At 32.4% G+C, this 20,116-nt stretch overlaps 1 protein-coding gene across 2 annotated transcripts; it reads right to left on the reverse strand.

The window, feature by feature from the left end:
* Positions 1 to 384: 384 nt before the first annotated feature.
* On the reverse strand, positions 385 to 19,213 carry LOC133201251 (tryptophan 2,3-dioxygenase-like). 2 transcript variants are annotated; one of them, XM_061337045.1, is made up of 14 exons: positions 19,154 to 19,213; positions 13,954 to 14,006; positions 13,681 to 13,771; positions 12,854 to 12,921; positions 8,207 to 8,272; positions 8,036 to 8,097; positions 7,837 to 7,912; positions 7,543 to 7,656; positions 5,005 to 5,115; positions 4,789 to 4,845; positions 4,594 to 4,648; positions 2,103 to 2,240; positions 1,886 to 1,976; positions 385 to 1,606 (listed from the first exon to the last, which is right to left on the reverse strand). In XM_061337045.1, exons 1-14 carry the CDS (start codon positions 19,173 to 19,175, stop codon positions 1,399 to 1,401), a joined length of 1,212 nt encoding a protein of 403 aa, XP_061193029.1. In that variant the 5' UTR covers positions 19,176 to 19,213; the 3' UTR covers positions 385 to 1,398. The 2 variants fall into 2 exon arrangements, with proteins under 2 accessions (XP_061193029.1, XP_061193030.1); XM_061337046.1 differs by lacking the exon at positions 19,154 to 19,213 and adding an exon at positions 16,733 to 16,760.
* Positions 19,214 to 20,116: the final 903 nt, after the last annotated feature.

Consider the following 20,116-nt stretch of genomic DNA (forward strand, 5'->3'; position numbering starts at 1 on the left):
AACTCCGGGGCTTGTTCGACATTTTTCACAAATTATTTTTATTGCACTTATTCATCATGTGTACCATAGGAAAAAATCGTGAAAACCCCCAAATAATCGGGACTCTGTCCACAAGTACCTGTGTTTATAACGAGAGTGATTTCTTGGACTCAAATAAACTACCTCCCTAGTGACAACATTGATTATTTACATTATTTCATTTCGTCAACCTCAAAAATAGATAATTACTTACCGAGAGTAAATCTATCTCGATTTGTACACAACTTCTGTCGTGCAACCCATTTTAAACTACTGTTCAATACAGACTTTTCTTCAAACTCTACTTCAAAGACACAAGACTAACTTGAAGGCTGTTTTGTTCAGACTGAAGTAATTCAAACAAAATGATGCTATTATTGATTTATTTGTTCTGAGGCACAGTGCTGCCATCTATTAACTCTTGTATGATACATAACATAAAGTGACAAACAAATAATGGTTCTATGTAATCTATGACTTAATCAGTGTTCAAATTAATATCCGGTTTGGCAGCTATTTCTAATATGCTTTGAATGTTACACATTAAATTATATTTCTATCAAATTGGACAAACACTTCTTTTGGCATCTAATTTTTAGTTTAACATTAACGCTTCTTGTAACGTTATTCATAAAATAATGCTATACCGTTATGTTGTTTTAAGGAATGTCAGATCATAAAACAAAGGAAAACGTTAACATTCACAGATCCAAAAAGTTTCTCTAAGATAAATGAAAAAAATTGAAATCATGCTAAAATGAAGAATTCAGGGACATTTAAAGTATGAATAATAGAACACAAAAATAAATCTGCCAATGGGTAACAATTCCGGTACAAAAACGATGTAATATGCTTTGTTTTCCCCTCTGAGGTAAAAGGAATTGTCGTATGTAATTCCCATATTAACACATAGAATTTAAAACCACTTCATTTTCATGTGTCCATAGGCACAAAATTAACCTGCATATCCTAATATTAAATGTCCCATCTCAACGAGACTACAGGCTGTATACTATCAACCTTTATACTTGGACTACAAATATACACTTAAACAGAGACGGAAATGACATTTTCTGTTTTTGCATTTCCGGTTTTGCGGTTTATATGCAGACTATAACTAATTAACCCGCAAATGAAAGATTATCACACGTGGTGGATAATTAAATTTTGGCAACAAAATAAGAGAAAGTTGCCCACCCACATAGAGTATAAATGGTATTGATTGTTAAAATATCATTAAATGTTCTTCCATTGTAGGTTATATCAACATTCACCATACATTATCACAGACATGCACACAATTTTACAACTTGAAGGAAATAGGAATTTCCCATTGGTACATGCAATATAATGAGTCCTCGTTTGATTGTGACATCACAACTACATAGTAAACATGACTTGAGATGTGTCCTCATTCGACTGGTCGCTGCTTTCTAAGCTGCTGGATTGGTCCTCAATGCCACTCTCTACCTCCGTAGATAGAGTGCTTAATGTTCGCTTCATAGACATGGTCAGAGGAGGAATGTACTCTCGTGGAATCACGTACGTGGAGAGGTTAAAGAGGTCAAGGAACACTTTGTAACGGTCACTGTTAGAAAGAATGACACAAATTTAAATTTTTCAGAAATGTATGCTGGTGATAAACATTACAGATTATATATAACAGAAAATATAAAGCTTTACATCTTTCATAGATTTGTACAAGTAAGGTGAATGGCATGATTGTATCAGCTTTTTAATACACTCAATGATCCAAAAACTAAAATGTAATTTTGCCTATATCGCGAGGATGATTACGCTTTGATGTAACATTATGTTTTCATTACATTCAAGTTCATATATTACATCTATTACAAAGATATGATACCTGACAGTTGATCTCAGATAATGATATCCAGAAGACCCGCCAGTTCCCACCTTACTTCCGATCATGCGCTGTACCATCATCACGTGGTTATCTAATAAAGTTACAGCTTACATTAAAATTCACTTTACAACACATCAGGTTGTCGAATAACAATATTTATATACTTTATATAATACTTTTATACTTTATATAAATTAATACTATTTATCATTCTTACATCTCCATTTCGTCATCAAAGAGTCAATGTCCATAAGAAGGGTCAGAAGTTGGTATGGTTGGTGAAATCGAGGCTCGTCTCTATATAGTGAAATTAAGAGCGCACCTTGAAAGGCTTTATGACTCAGTCTTCGCTCACCTAAGTGGGAAAAAGAATTTTAAGTACTGAAACAACTAATTTATATGACGGTCACTTATTTGTTAAATGTTCTTTCTGTCGTAAGTGAATCGTTTCATGTCAATTACATAACCATGGTGGACACTTAAAAATTTGAAAGTAAAAATTACATGCATATCGGTCAAGGAAAACGAGGCGAGTATTTTTCATGAAATTGCTTTCAATTTGAAAACTGATTCATTTTAATTTGTAGGTGTTTGTGGAAATGATACAATAGTACTTCATAAATATTCTCCGTACATTTTAACATGGACTTCATGTTAATAAAGTCTTTGCATGAATATTTATTTCATACAACACAAATGTGGAATCGGAGTTTAACAGCTTCTTCTTACCTGATACTCAAAAATTAAAGGATTAATTTTCTACATGGTACAATTTGACAAAAAGTATGTTTTTTCCACTTTTTCTCGGCGAAATTTTTAAAAATTTGTTTTTATTAAGTTGCAGCTTACAAAAAAAAACTTTCGTATTAGCAATTGTCTTCATGACGTACTCTCCCAAGTAAAAGTATTTTTAAACAAAAAACACTTTCTTTTGTTCACTGGTTGAATAGTTTGAGGTAAGTTTAAAGACTATAAAACTGAGTTTTATCAATTTCACCTTCAGTCACTTTCACTATATTTAGCTATATGATCTTGTCTTCCGCTGATGGACAGAGCATTCTTAAGTCCAAATACTGAGAGAGTTCTAAGTGGTATTTTGGATATGGAAATATTGCCATGAAACCTATTTCAGTCTAAAAAGCGATGTCTTTTTCAAATATATCTGATGAGGAAATAATTCGCATCAGCAAAAATGTACAGATAATGTAAAGATTCCACATTTCTTTGAATCAAAATGTATGACACGGGCTACCTAAAAGTAAGTGGAGATTGGTCTTGAGCGATGTCTTTTTCGGTTATATCTAAAGAGGAAATAAATACTGTAGTTTGCAACAGCCAAACTGTAGAGATCATGGAAAGATTCCATAATAAATTCTTTAAATCAAAATGTACGACACTGGTCTCTAAAAATAAGGTAGGGAAATGCAGATTGGTCTTTTTCTTTCGAAAAGTGCCTCTGGAAAAAGTAAAATTGATATAAAGCATGGATTCGAAATATGCCTTTCAAGATATGATGTGAAGTGCAGTAGCAATAGATCATGTCTAAGAGAATTTATGTGAATTGTGAAGCTTAAAAAATGTAAAATGCAATACGAATTCCTTAAAATTTATTGTGTAAATGTGAACTGTGTTGGGAATTCCATAAAAGTCATTGTGTCGGTGATGTTTAACCCATGAAATTCCTTTACTATTTGAAATTGAAAATTAGATTCAATACGTTTAATGTGGACAAAGTTGTTCACTGACAGGTAACTAATTGGGTGGGGTTTTGTTTTATTTTGTTTTGTCCTGTTTGTTTGGGTTTTTTCGGTTGTTGTTGTTGTTTTTGTTTTTTGTTTTTTTTTAATTTACAGGGATTTTCTGCTGTATCACAACCAAAAATAAAAATGGATTACATAAAAAGTGTTTTAATTCAGATTAAAATGAACATTTCATGTACATACGTATAATATACAAATACCATGTTTCGTTCTCTATCTCAATATATGGTATTTTTATTCGTTATTTTGGACTGTGGAAGTCTGTAAAATTATACCATTAAAAACATTACATGTTTATTTAGGGTAACGTGAAATTGCTATCCCGCGAAAACCGAGGCGTTGTTTCAAACAAATATTTTTGGTAACTGATTTATGTGAACTTATCACATTGAGGTCAGCCTAAAACTTTCAAATAATAATCTTATATGAAGAAAATTAAATATACTGAAGCATGAAAAAAAAAAACTCAAAGCATGTGACTTCAAGGCTACTTTTAAATTTGTTTCATAAATCTGAATGCCCCATTTTAAGGGTTTGTTTATCACTGGAACTATTTAATCCATAAAATATGTTATGATAATCGGTCTGTACCCTTTTTACAAAAATCTGTGTATGTCACGTTTTGGGGAAAACTTGTAAATAAAGGTTTTATAACCAGAGGTAGCTAGTGTGATTGTACTCAATATGAATAACTTATAAAGTTTTGGATTCATTTTCAAATTTATCCAGTCATTTCTTCACCAAAAAAGTTATAACAAAAATACATAAACGAAAATGAAGTTATTAAGTACGTGGTTTTTGAAATAAAAAAAGAAGGTCGAAACGAAACCAATACCTTTCCTAATTTTTAGGTTGATATACTGATACATGTTTATATTCACTTATCTATATTCCAATAATACATAGAAATACATGTGAGAAGTGGGCAGTGACATAGATCAAACTTACCCCTCTCCACAAAAGTGTTGTACTTGATGGGGTCCAGAATCGTATCGAAGGAATCCTGAAAGTATGTTGATATCAAATTCATTACTTTAGCATAAAACATGTGAAACGGGTATGATATTTTAATTATTGATCAGATGCTAAAATAAAAATAGGTTGATGACCAAATAATGTAATTGATGTCAGAAGCATTATTACCTTCTGTTTTTGATATTCTGCCATTAAAGTTTCCTTCATCTTAGGGTCTGTTTCTTCCTATGGAATGAAATGATAATAAAGAACGTTAATACAACAACCTAATATCTCTTAACTGTGCTTTAATTTTCACAATTTATAAACAACACACAATCCAGCTAATAAACGATATTTTATTTCTGGACTTGACTTTGAGATGTACGAATGGGCGATACTTACTATATATGGTTGGTAAATTGTTTCATCAAGCCACCGACTGACAGATGTTTCAAAGGCTCGCCAGAAACGGAAGTCATGACGCTGCAAGCCAGGAGTTCTCTCCAACCACCTCTGGAAAATCAGTATATTAAACTTATTCTAGTTTTAATTAAAATATAAAAATTAATGTCTTCTTTATTTGTTTCACGGGGATTAAGTGTTGCAACCATTATAAAAAAAATTCCATGACCCGCCAATGTGTACGCTTTGATATTTTATTTAACATTAACGTATAGTTTAATTACAATTCGCAACAATTTCTTTAAAAAATGAAAGTATTCTTCTGTAAAATAGCATATACATACCAAAGAGGGCAAAAATCTCTTCTTTTTTTTTAAAAACTTAACTATATATATATTTCAATTTTTCCATATGAGTGGGTTTCGCTCCATTTTTGTGCAAGATTATATACAAAGTATGCGTAAAACTATACATATTTCGGTTAACAAAAACATGAAGCAAAGACCCACAACGCCTAAAAAAAAAAAATACACTTCTTTGACACAAATTCCTATATTTCCTAGAAATGTTTGAAGTCCATTAAGTCATTTCACAAACATTATTTAAATGTTGTTCTTTGTCATAAGCTAAATATGTAGCGTAGTTGTTAGCTTGTCAGTCTCTAAGAAAAACTGAAAGTTAGGATTTTTATTGCTTGGGTTTGAAACTCCAAAATACCAATTTTTTTTTAAATCATAGAATGATTTTTGCTGGAAGAATTTTGCGCAGATTGTTTTTTTTTTTTTTTTTTTTTTTTTTTTTTTGGTCATAATTTCATACCTTTCAATAATAAGAACTTTACTCTAAATGCTAAATTCACAAAGTGAATACGACTTTTATACTTTGGAGCTACATGCATTTTGCACATCTTGTTCGCCCATCTCCTTTAAAGTTGATCAACGTTTGCATATATTTATATGCCGGCAGGGGGTTATTGTACTAAGTTTAGTACAGTAAATTGTGTTTGTTGTTTCAGGTAATCAGTATTATTGTTTTGTAACAATAAAGAGAATATAAAGTGGATCTAAATATTGTAGAATACGGATACTTTGTTATGCATCTATTTATATCGCAGAAACCAGATTCTCGGACGAGATTGTAGTGTTGTTATTCTGTTGTATTTATATCTGATCAACTGCAAGAGAGGTTGCAAATCTCTCCGTATACATATACATCGTGCAAAGTTTAATCTATCTATGGCATCTACTACAGCCATGAAATGAAAGCTTGTCAAATCTTACCTCTACTACAGCCATGAAAACTCACTAAATCTTACCTCTACTACAGCCATGAAAACTCACTAAATCTAACCTCTACTACAGCCATGAAAACTCACTAAATCTAACCTCTACTACAGCCATGAAAACTTACTAAATCTTACCTCTACTACAGCCATGAAAACTCACTAAATCTTACCTCTACTACAGCCATGAAAATTTACTAAATCTTACCTCTACTACAGCCATGAAAACTTACTAAATCTTACCTCTACTACAGCCATGAAAACTTACTAAATCTAACCTCTACTACAGCCATGAAAACTTACTAAATCTAACCTCTACTACAGCCATGAAAACTCACTAAATCTTACCTCTACTACAGCCATGAAAACTCACTAAATCTAACCTCTACTACAGCCATGAAAACTCACTAAATCTTACCTCTACTACAGCCATGAAAACTCACTAAATCTTACCTCTACTACAGCCATGAAAACTCACTAAATCTAACCTCTACTACAGCCATGAAAACTCACTAAATCTTACCTCTACTACAGCCATGAAAACTCACTAAATCTTATCTCTACTTCAGCCATAAAAACTCACTAAATCTAACCTCTACAACAGCCATGAAAACTCACTAAATCTTACCTCTACTACAGCCATAAAAACTCACTAAATCTTACCTCTACTACAGCCATGAAAACTCACTAAATCTAACCTCTACTACAGCCATGAAAACTCACTAAATCTAACCTCTACTACAGCCATGAAAACTCACTAAATCTTTCCTCTACTACAGCCATGAAAACTCACTAAATCTTACCTCTACTACAGCCATGAAAACTCACTAAATCTAACCTCTACTACAGCCATGAAAACTCACTAAATCTTACCTCTACTACAGATATGAAAACTCACTAAATCTAACCTCTACTACAGCCATGAAAACTCACTAAATCTTACCTCTACTACAGCCATGAAAACTCAGTAAAAATTACCTCTACTACAGCCATGAAAACTCACTAAATCTTACCTCTACGACAGCAATGAAAACTCAGTAAAAATTACCTCTACTACAGACATGAAAATTCACTAAAACTTACCTTTACTACACCAATGGACACTCACTAAATCCTAACTCTACTACAGCCATGAAAACTCACAAAATCTTACCTCTACTACAGCTATGAAAATTGACTAAATCTTAGCACTACTACAGCCAGGAAAACTTACAGTCTTTCCTTTACTACAGCCATGAAAACTCACAAAGTCTTACCTCTACTACAGCCAAAAGTGAGGGCTGCTCCACAGAGTCCATCAACATTTTGATGGATTCCTCGTCATTGAACACCTTCATGTAATGTTGCTGGTTGTACTTTATACGGTTTTCCTGCAAATCAACGACCTTTCTTAATGTTATACATTCATTTGGCATACGAAAAAGGATTTTTTCTGTAATTATTCTGTTCATTTTCATGAATGAAATTTTATCAAATCTCGAGTGATTTATCGTTTGTGTGTGTATGTGTGTGTGTTGATATAGGGGTAGTTTTTGTAGTCTTTCACCGACCTGTTTGACCCCTAGTTTGTTTTCTAGTAGTCGAAATTGAAGGCTCTGGAACCCAGATGCTGTAGCTAAATGTTGTCTGTAACAAAAATCCCAAACCAAAGATTTAGTAAAACTATTTCAATATCCTTAGCAAAAATATCAGTCAATCAATTTCATACCTATGTCTTTGCTTATCAATCATACATTTACCATTACACACCTGAACTCTAGAAAATCCAGTGGCGTCATTGTCTCTAATATAATAAACTGGTCCACTAATAACTAAAATAATGAAATGTACATAAGTTTGTATAATGGACAAACAGAAAAATAATGCATAAATAAATATAAAAATAACATCACACTTCAACTTTCTTTAATAGACATTTACCTTTAAAATCAAACTGACGCGCTGCAATCTGTTGATGATATTGAGCATTCGGCTTTCATCCATAGTCTACAAAACATGCATAAAACAGAATTTATAATTATATATATTATAAAACATCTCGATCAGTGATATTTACATTATCTACATGTAGATCTCTTTCTACATTTGCCTTACATTCACTTCCTTCTGCCCCCCCCCCCCCTTCTTAACCTTACACTGCATTTCATTTAAGTTAGATCTAAATTTCAAGCTGGTGGATCTCCTTTAAGGTTGTTCAGATTTATATAAATATATATTGTGATGAAGGCATTCAAGCATATTCTTCCCAGTTCCAATTAGTAACAGAATGTCATCGCTACTACTGTGGAATAATTTGATTTCGTGGTGACTCAATATTCGTGGAATTCATGGGAACCCTTCATCCACGAATTAATATACTGGGGGTTTAAAAGACGTATGATTTTTTGGACAAAGTAGTGAATACACGAAATTGCGTCCCCACAAACCTATAAAATTTAAGCAATTCCCCACGAATATTGAAGATCCTACAATATGTTTTAATGAAATGATCAGATATGTGATATTCATACGTAATGTAGAGGCTACTTTCAACTTTTTCCCCGCAAGAAGTAGCACAGAACAGTAAATAAAAATCGAAAACCCCGTAAAGAATATTTATTTTCCTCCTGACATTCTTTACACGATTTATATCCTGGATTCCGTTTCAAAACAACCGAGTCCAAACTTAAACCATTTAGGTCTTTCCATTATGTTGATTTAAGTATTATTTTAATATGATTAAGAACAATACAATCAAGTATTATTATACAAATTTTCTTACAAAGTTATGAAGTTGGTGCGATTTTATATAGTAGTAGCTATATGAGGGGCATATTCTCTCTAAGTCTTAATTGTAAAACGGTGTTCTGATTTCTGAAGCTTTCTGAAGGGCCTACGGGAACTGGACTCAAAACGATTGTTCACTAACTACACATGTACAAATTAAATACAATTTTCTTTTTTTTTCAAATAAGAGTAATGCATGTACATATTATGGCTCCTTTCGCTTCAGGAATTAAAAGTAAACTTTTTGTGTAAAGATTATCGCAATATTTGCCAAATACCACAGATGGCATCAACTGCCAATTAATCTCAACTGATGTTGATTGAAAAAATGCGTTAAGCCCCCATCCCAAAACGGCCTATTCCATCCTATAAAATTGTAAAACGGTTAGTTTTCGGGGGGTGAATGTGAAATATTTTACAGTTAACGTCTTCAATACAATCCTAGTTTGTTCATTAACATTTCGTCATACGTTCATCTCGTCCGGACCTCGTCCACAGTCAATTGATATGAAGTTCAGATATGCAAATTAATTATTTGCCGTTTCCAAGTAGTAGAAGTCATATAAAGTCCGTTATTGACGAGTCCTACCTCCTTTCCTATACGTCCAAACCGTTCTTACTAATTAGCAGCTCGTTCGATTTTTAAGTAGTTTGTAACCCGACCTGCCCGACCAGATTCATCTTATTCTTACAGTGTTTTCAAGGTGCGTTGAGTGTGCAATCCTACTTGATAGTACTTGGTGAATAAGAGGGCCGCTATACAAGTTCAGAAGTTCAGAAACTGCATGGATATTTCTATGGCATATAACAAATGTAATAATGTCAAAAATTTAAATAAAATTTAGATTTTTTTTAAATTTATATATATCAAATTATCGTTCCGGGGTCTTACACAGCTTCTTGTTAATTGATGCAGCAAGATCATATGCTTGCGCACAGACGAGTCCTCAGCAGGGAGTTTTGCAGCAAAGTGTACATCACGTGCTCCACGCATTAGTGTTGATTTTTAAATTGTAGACAGGGTACATGATAAAAACTTTTCACATATTTTAAATGATTTTAAGTCATTTGATGAGGAACATGAGAAAAATACATTACCATACATGTTTATATGTCTAGAAAAGCCTCAGGTTATTTTATATTGATTTTAGTGTTCGTGTTGTCTCAAAAGTGGTTAAGAGTAGGCACTGCATTTCTAAGCGTAAATAATTTGGGTGTGAAGAACTATCAGTCATTCTACAATAAATGGACCAATTCAGGGTATAAAGCATGACAAAAAGAATTGTTTCAAATAGCAAAATGAACATCGTAATTCTCTAAAGGACATGTCAGAGAAATGGAAAAAAAAAGAATTGTCCACAAATCTGGTATCGTTAACTTTTTACAACAATTTCAATATACCATTGATTTTAAGATAATGCTTCATCAAGTCTTATCATTTTTTAAATAAAGCTGAATTTGACCAATTTTTCGTTTCTAATGTTCAGTATAGAACACTAAAGTATGATTCATAAAGTCTCGCACGAATCCGAAATCAAGTTAAAATTTCGGGAAAAATATCGTAGGTTAATTGTTACGGAAGTTAATTCCCAGCAATAAAAGTTAAAATTTTCAGCACTAGTTAAAAATAAAGTTTGTTTTAGGATATTAAATAAAAGTATAAAGCATTTCGCTCCCAAAATAATAAAAAAAAAATTATACCTTTAATGCAAAAACTTTCCTGAACTACCGTTACGGAAGTTAAATTGTTAAGAGAGACAACTGTTTTTGTCTAATTCATTTTGTTATGTCAAAAAATGTAATCGTCTAAAATAACTGACTCGCAACTAGAATCGATGATATTAGGTTCCGTGGTCACTTTCAGATAAGTACCAGTCCTTTTTGAAATATGCATTCTGTGCGTGAAATTTAAAACAAAATCGTTAAGGAAGTTTATCGATTTTTATCGACATGCTTTATGATTTAACATGAAAGAAGATCCATGTATTTCTTTGCGAGAAGTGGTTTGATTTCTTTTTATATAGGATATATAGAAACCCTTTTTAGCATTCATTGCAATCTATTCGGAACGCTTTTACGGCTGAAAATTTCATCTTGAAATTTGTAAATAAACGAAGCGACATTACAATTTGCAGTGGAATACGTTTTCAACGTTACATTACGTTCATATCAAAACTTGAACTGCATATACATGTATATCGGTAAATAATTACAAAGCCATGCGTGTATGTTAAGTTGTTAAGAGTTGAAATCGATCTTTAAATTTATAGTTGATATTACAACGGTAAAATTGTAAGCGACATAAAAATTCTTAATTGGGCATGTTTTTATAGAATGACTGGGAGTAAGCATATCCGGTAGAACACCGTAACGAAGCCGGTTATTGCTCTTCGAGCGCTGAGCCAAGATGTAATGATAATGTCTCACGGATATGAAATTTTCCTCTCAATTTCAACAAGTTTCTCATCCAACAGGCTCTTTGTTTTCCCCTTCTTCCTTGTCATACCGTCACGGAAGCTCAATCGGTGGAGTACTCGCTTCGTGATTGGAAGGTCATTGGTTCAAGCCACGGCGGCTGAAACAGCCCCTAGTCGATAAAAGAGGTAGCAACTGTTCCTTTGCCAAGCGCTCGGCACTTTGAAGTGAAAGTTGCTGGTCTTTCGAAAGAAACCTCATAAACCGAGGCCCCGTGTCACAGTAATCGTTGGCAGGATGAAGATCCCTTACTACTCAATAGCCTTGAGGGTCGAGTAAGGTCTAAATTTGAAGCTCTTCACCGATATATGAGAGGGAAATTCTTTAATGGGACGTTAAACATACAACCAATCAATCTTCCTTGCTCTGCTATGCTTAGTTCCGCTTCTAACAATACTTGCATAAAAGCATTTTTCATCATGTTAAAAACAGTAACCCTTTTCATAATTCTGTTGTAAATTTCAAGGTCACAAAGAAATGTGCTTTAAGAGTAACGAACAAAATAAAAAGCAGTTTCCTTGCCTGAACGTACTGCAGACGGGTAAGAACTTCATAAGGACGATAGACACGTACTTAAACGTATAGAACTTACTTAGAACTTTATGGGTCATTTTAGAACAATTTAGAAACGTGTTTGTATTTCACTCAAAAGTTGTAACTTGGTTTGGAGTTGTGTTTGTTAGGCAACGGGAACAAACGGAGCCGGTCGATCTACAAACTGAGTGGGTCGGACTGCTAACTTATGATTGAAGTTTTACCATGTCACATCCCAACACGTCCCTACATGTAGTATAAGATCAAAGTACGGCAAGTCCGTTCTTAGTACGACTATTTTTATTACGTCCATCTCGATTAAAGCACGTTGCCACCCCGACCAAATTCAGGACGGTGAAAATTTTGAACAGGCTCAAAATTCTGGTCATTCCTCTCGTCCTAGCCATTGCGAGTACGTCCATGACGTTCTTAAAGATGATAAAAAGTTACGTCCGTTTGTATACCGTTCAGCTATGTTTGTCTACATTTTTAAGACAGTAGTAAGAACTAATTTGGTATGATGGGGGCTTTAGTTGCACGCCTGCATGCAACACGTCATATTAAGGAACGTGAAGCTCGGAAGAGTATTCTTTTAAACTTTATCTTTTACAATTGATCCGCATAATATGGCTTACGTAATATTTAATTTGTATTTATAAACAGCTCGGAGATTTGTAAAATGGGAAAACTGTGTATCCAGTGCTATGCTTGTACACGTATAATAAAATTCATATCATCTGCTCATTTCGTATCAAATGATAATATAATGTACAAGGCATCAATTGAACTCACCGGGACCACAAAAATTTCCCTGACAGAATCGATCTCAAACAGCATCTGTTTGAACCAGAGTTCATACGCTGCAATGAAAATAAATTTGATTGTTATGGGAGTATACATATTATTCAGATATGTTCATTAATGCCAGAAAGCTAGACAAAGGAAGGGAGATGTTTTCTATAGTAACACTGCTTTAAAAAGTACTCACAAAGTATTTAAGAAGTGTTACAGTGTATTCAGGGAAAAGAGATTTTTGATTTGGTACTTGATAGAATTCCCTCGTTAATTATGGAAAATGATGTGTAAAGCTAAATTTGTCTCTTAACAATTTTGAATCATTTTAAACTGTCTAGTTAAATAGGTATTGCTAAATAACGATGAAAGTGAAATGAATCAAATTCAAATGACTGTTAACATATAAGAAGCCGACCATTTTGCACCTTTAACGTTTTTGAAGAGTTATCTGCCCTTGATGAAAAGAAGAAAATTTTTATTTTGTCAAAATATCTGTGGTAAATGTTTAATTTTATTTCAGATTTTAATAAAGAGAGAGTTTATGCATATTTAGAGTTTATGCATATTTTCACCAAGAGATTTGTATGATGTTCAAATTACTTTTTACAATATCTTAATAACACCTTCATAGACTTCAATGTAAAATTCATGGTGCAATTACTTGGACAATTTTCAAAATTTTGTAAATTCATTTGGTGGAGTATTTTTTATTTGATAAGACCTTCAAAATGCTACCACGATTAAAAATGTCGGAGGACCATTCATTTATTAGGTACAAAATATGGTCGTTATACATTGAATACCTTAAGATGTTCTTTACCTACCTTGATGTGTGATGATAAACAGATGCTCATCATGCACTGGTTTTCCTGCTTTTTCGCTTTGTAAGACTTGACATTTCAGCAAATTTTGCAGCTGTAATTAACAATTTTTTTAAAAATAATTTTCAAAATATTTATACCTGAATAGGTAAAATTTAGAAGAAATTAGTGTCTTATGATTATTTTATTATTAATTGCTACTTAGATGAATATATAATATAAATGTTTTCATTTTATCATAAATGCCATAAATTATTCGTATTTAAAATCACATACCATTAAATATTCCTGGTAATTCTTCGGTGCCGGACTTTTGTCCTCGTCCATTGCTATAGAAAAAAAATGAATGTGAATATTATTCCTGACAAATTAGAGTATTTTTTAGGAAAGAAGCCCTAACTACATGTGTACATAAGTAGTACAGTGAGTGACAGACATGCTGTCGATGGCTTCGTGATCTTATAAAACACTCGGGCAATTTATGTAACGCGTGGGCCAATGGTCAGATCCTTAAATACTTAATTAAGTTCTTCTTAATGCTTCAATTTGAAGAAAAAAACGACAGGTAGTCCACACAAATTCGTGTCTAACGACATTCCCACCACTGCAATGCCACCCGAAAGAATAGCTCAGTAAACGATTTGATAACGCTAAAAATCACACAGATTAGAAAATACCGGGGTATACTACGTTTCAGTAGTACAGCTGAGGCCAAAATAAAAAATACCTTTGTTTCCCCTAACGCGACCGACCCAATTAAATCCCGCCGACTGAAAAGTTTTTTTTAAGAAGATTATTTAATTTTTTTTTTAATGTTTATCAACTTTTATAAAATACAATTTCATGAAAACCCGTTCTTATCAGAAATTCAGAATGTATTTTCAAAGCTGCTGTCAGAAAAAAAAAATTATTTACCTACCTACCTACCCAACTTCAAATTTTAGGGTCGGGTTAGGGGAAACAAAGATATTTTTAATGATGGCCTGATCTAAAATATCTGTTTACTAATAAATCATAAACTGGCCGACAATTTATTAAATAAAACACCTTTATGTCTTCTAATGCTTACAGACAAGCTCACTACAGCTAGTTTTTGCTAATTTTGTACAAGTCAAATAATACACTTTCATAGAGATGAATAATGTCATTTATTAAAATGACGGTATAAACGTGAACAATTTAACACACAAGTTTTTTTTAAATATATATATATTTTTTAATCTTAAACTGTAATACAATCACCGTTGCATCATACAATGATTTCCAATATAGTCGAGCAAACGACAAGTGAAGTAAATTGTCTTCTTGTAAATGATGAATTTAAAACAAAATTTTTAATTTCAATTCTCATATTTACTGCCATGTCAAAGTGGGTTTTTTTTTATTTTTAGGAACAAATATTAAGGGTTTAAAAAATGTTTTAAAAATGTGTGTTAAATGAGGATATACCCACATCCTTATAAATAAAATTGCTGGTAATCATCGCAAATACTATTCTCTAATAAAAGAATTTTCTGCCATTCCATAAAATTAGCATTAGGTATTTCGTTCCGTCGTCTAATTGGAATTTTGTAGAGTAAATTTGCTTTTTAATCCGAGAGAATTTTTTTGTTACCATAAATTGCAGAGTTTGTTTTATTCATCAAATTTCGGAAAGATCGTCTTTTTGTGAAATCAAAATTTCATTTAAAAGTCAGTAAAGTTTTTGGGGAATTTAATATAAATTGTAAATTTCAGTATTCTGCTCCATAATACATGCATAGAACAGTTAAATGCAGAAAAAAGAATTCATTTCAAACATCAGATCAAAGCAACGGACGGAGATGAGGTGGAAACCATTGAAAATTTTGAAGCTGGGTTCACTCGACGACAATTTCTGACGAAAGCAGTTGATTCAATATATATTTCATCAATTAATATATACAGTGCATTCACAGAACATGCACGGTCAAATAAGGGGCAGTGTTTGGACTGCACTGTATACTTAATCTGCCTTTCAAGACCACATGTTTCTGTTCGTTACACGAACGACATGCATTTAAATCAACCAATAGACGAAACTAAAATGTGCGCTGGTAAGTATAATATTTGATATTTTGTTTCAACTCTGACGTTACAAAGAAGTCCTTTCTTTGTTTAAACCTAAAAACACATTGACTTCTGTATGCATGCGTCTTAAATTAATCCCAGCGGAAACTTTCTAATCTTCATATAGGCGCATGTACCTCGTTCCATTCAATATCCCTGTTGTATCGAGACTGTGTGCTACCATGAATTTTAACCTTGTCTTTCTATACATGAGCTAAAAGGTCATACTGATAACAGTCGTTAAACGCCTCTAAGCCAAGTTCTTGGATAGAGACGGGGAAAAACATAGTGACTACCTACTAAATTCGCCCCTCATGCTAATTTCAGTCATTTTGACCACAACACTTTTTTTATTTCCTTAGGAATGGAATTATTTGACAACATAAAGCTCACGGTAGATAATATTTTAAGTAATAAAAAGAGTGCGTTGTTTGTATACCGAGACACATACCGGAAAGGACACTCTGTACCCAATATCGAACAATACGCTACTCCTTGGAAAAGAAAACAATCTCCTTAATCTTTAAGTTCGAATCTAATCCTTTTAAATAAAAAATATTTTGATACAAGGTTAATCTCTTACCTGCCTGAGAATGAATGAGCCTTTAAACCTGCAACCTTGACTTGATATACGTATAAATCGTTCACATGACTTAAGGCAGACCAGCCTTGTATCTCAATATATTCTAACAAAGATCAGTTTGCACGTCTTCAAAAAAAATCACACGGCTTTTTTCCGGGATGATAGATCTATCAGACTGAACTTGGTTTGGAATACTGATTTATGACGGGAAATCGGTAAGAGACGTATTGGTCAGTATTGCCCAGCGCAGGGCTAGAAAGTATATATAGACAAATGGCGAGTATTTTCTTGAGATGTAAATAAAAACAAGTGATAATTATTTCTAAAAGAAAATTTACGGGTTAATATTTATAGTTTCTATTTTAAATGATTTCAGATACTTACTTAAATTTTATCACATGATGTCCGACAGAGTATAATTATGTTTACTTTTTACCGCTATTCAAAGCCACTGTTTTTAGCCATTCACTAAATTGTCCGACTGAACCAGTTAAATGCATCGGTTCAAGGACGTTAGGTTGATAATATACATGATTTAGTGCATGTGTTCATTGAAATTTCTAGGTTAGTTTAATATAGTCATAAACAATTAAATTAAACTGATTTAAATAACAACTAAAATAAACTGATTTAAATATACTTAAAGCAAGTTCAAGTTCATGTATTCACTCAAAACCATCTAAAACATATGGTATATGAGGACAATGAAAAATATTTACAGCATACTCCGGTATAAATTCAGGTCAGAGGTACAAGTATATGATATACTTATTCAGAAAATGAAAGTGAAAGAGGACCAAAAAAAAGATAAGATAAATACATATAATATATATAATAATAGTATAAATGAGGAATAAATCATGGAAGACAGATTTTTAATATAAAATTACAGAGTTTTTTCAGTGTCATAGCATCTTGTTTTGCCATCAATTGAGAAAATTTAAGTATATTTGGTCTACCAAAGTAGTATTCATTAATATACTTTTCCCTAATGTTTGACAATGAAGTGTATTAAATTTAATGGTATACTGCCATCGTTGCAAAACCATTGAAAAATGTACACTTAAAATACGTTCAGAAAAAATATTTAATCATCCTACCGGTATTAACTATAAATAATTTAATCATTAAATTAAATGTTAAAATGTTACGTATAAATGGTTTGGACTTTGTTAGAGTTTAAAATTTACCTTTCCTGTGTGCAGATATTAACTAATATACTAATACTAAATTTTGTTAAATATATTATCATAAAAAGAGGAAATTTTTCATAAACACTAGCTGGACGTCAACACTGAATAAATCTTATCACCCACCTACGAAAGTAAATAATTACAAAAGACACCTGACGAGTGGTTGGTGTAACCCCACCCCCATCCCCCCTTTCATCAAATGTTTGGAATGACCAAACTCCCAATATAACTTGGACTAAAATCTGAATCTAATTACCCTTGTGTTCAAAATAGAATGTATTATATGAACCAGAGATTACATAACTATCCATGATACATTGTGTAAATTGGTGAAACAGGTGTTTTGTCGATCATTAAATAATTTTTCAAAGTAAATCGACGGGGTGGGGCCGGTGGGGTAGGACTGTTACACTTAAAGTTGAGAGAATACCTCAAGAATCACACATTTAAAAAAAAATGGAGAAAAAAAATCTAAATTCGAAGACTTTATAACTCACCCCCTCCTCCCTGCGCTTTAGGACAGAATAAGTGAGTGGAAGATCTAAAAAGAAGGCTTAATAATCAGTATAGGTATTCCATAAGTCAGAGAGATTCAATACTTTAATTGCATTGCAAAAGTTCAAAGAGAACCATTTTTATTATTTGGAAATCATTTTATGCAATATATGGTTTTCTGATCTTAACCTTTAAACTTTTGACCTCAAAATTAGTAGGGGTCTTCTTCACGTAATGGTATGATTTAGTTTGGACGCGCTTACACTTCAAATGGCTGAAGACACTTTCTTGAAACCAGCCACTGATTTCTAATTCTGTACTACTAGTGCATCTATTTATAGCGTCCTTCCTGATATTCTTTATTTTATCAAATAAAATATACAACACGAGTATCAATATATAGTCATGTTGTGTATTTTTGATAAAATAAAGTATATCAGCATGATCAGGAAGGGCAGCAATATTTTTTTGTTCGAGAGAGAGAGAGAGAGAGAGAGACGGAGAGAGAGAGAATTCATCTGTCACACGTGACAATTAATGTGTTAAAATATTAATATGCATAAAAAACAATTTGTCTGGTGACACGAGGGAATGCAGATTATATATACAGTATACACCGTCAATTAAATTACCTTGCAAATTGAATCGACGCATAAATATACACACGTTCGTCAGTTTAATTAATTAATCTAGGGGGTCTGGGATGATTTTTTTTTTTTTTTTTTTTTTTTTTTTTTTTTGATTTTTTTTTTACTTTTTTCGAAGCTTAAAAACATTGTAATTTATGATTTTTATTCTGTTTACAAATCAATACCAAAATGTATGAATAATGGTCTTTTAAATTCTAATAGCTTAAAGTGTATTGGTTTTTTAAATCTCTTTCATGGCAGTGCAATTCATTCTGACGCAAACATGGAGAAAAATGCTTTAACTCTTATTTACTTGATGAAAAATGAGTTACAATGCACGATGTCATTATTCCAAATTATTCTCAACAACGTAGAATACTTTTTTTTCTCAAAAGCATTTCTACAAATGTATTATCTGAAACGACTAGTCCGGGTTCCATGAAGGACAATATAGGTAGGGGGGAAAGCATTAACATAAATTGACAAACCTTGATTTCCGTTAGTAGCCATGTTTCCTTAATAAGTATCACAATCTAATTAACGTATATCTGCAGGTGCAAAAAATTCCCTGTGTTCAAAATTCCAGACAAGGAGTCCTTGACCTTCTATTTATACCAAGCCATCTGATTGGCCAATGAATACACACCTTATTTGTGGCATGGTTTCTAACAATGTACTTAACGGAAAGGTTTCTTTCAAAGTAAACAAAATTCTAAAAATAACATTTTCAAATTATTGGGCAATCATGAATATAATTTCACTTTTCTGAAAAAAATGCCACGCATGTTTTTTTACTTGTATAATTATTTGTATCTTTAATTGAAGCAGACCATAATTGTCTTTCTTTGAAATGTTACTACCTTTTAAAATGAAATGTACTTTGTGACGTAATTTTTACATTTAAAATGTCTGCAGTAGAACTGAGTATATCTGTATTTCATATCAAAAAGTGAATTAAACCTGTCTATTAACATATTCTACAGAAAAGTTTTTCTTATGTCTCCAAAACCGTAACAACCATTGAAGCAAGTGAGACAAATGCCTCACCATATATTTGGATTTTTTTATAACTTTATACAAAAAGTACTACTTCCAACAAATTATTTGTGTCATTGTATATACTTAATCCATACTTTAAAAAAAATCGTTATGATTTCTGTATTATGATGGGATGAGGCTTGAAATGCGGTATTGTATGGGACGGGGGGGGGGGGGGTATTAGATATATATATTCTTTGAATCTTTTCAATAGAGTGAAGAGTAAAATGCATTTCACCTTCCCTTTTCTCACTTCTCATGTTTATGTTCAGTTTTTGGCAATACGACAGAAAAACAATAACTATATATTGCGTTATGCATAATTATGCAAGCGCAGTTCATTAAATTACAAAATTGTTGGAGCTTAGATAAAAAGATTTCGTTTCCTTTTTGATGTTAAGACTTGATATTCC

Source organism: Saccostrea echinata, unplaced genomic scaffold (assembly GCF_033153115.1).
Source record: "Saccostrea echinata isolate AGI-Se365-2 ecotype Australia unplaced genomic scaffold, CSIRO_AGI_Sech_v1 ptg000043l, whole genome shotgun sequence".
Lineage (NCBI taxonomy): Eukaryota > Metazoa > Mollusca > Bivalvia > Ostreida > Ostreidae > Saccostrea > Saccostrea echinata.

Coding starts and splice junctions, on each gene's coding strand:
- LOC133201251 (XM_061337045.1), bottom strand. CDS start 19,175: ATGGCTACTAACGGAAATCAAG. Junction 12,922..13,680: donor GTTTATCATCACACATCAAG/GTAGGTAAAGAA, acceptor TTTTCATTGCAG/CGTATGAACTCTGGTTCAAA. Junction 8,098..8,206: donor GCGTCAGTTTGATTTTAAAG/GTAAATGTCTAT, acceptor TCATTATTTTAG/TTATTAGTGGACCAGTTTAT.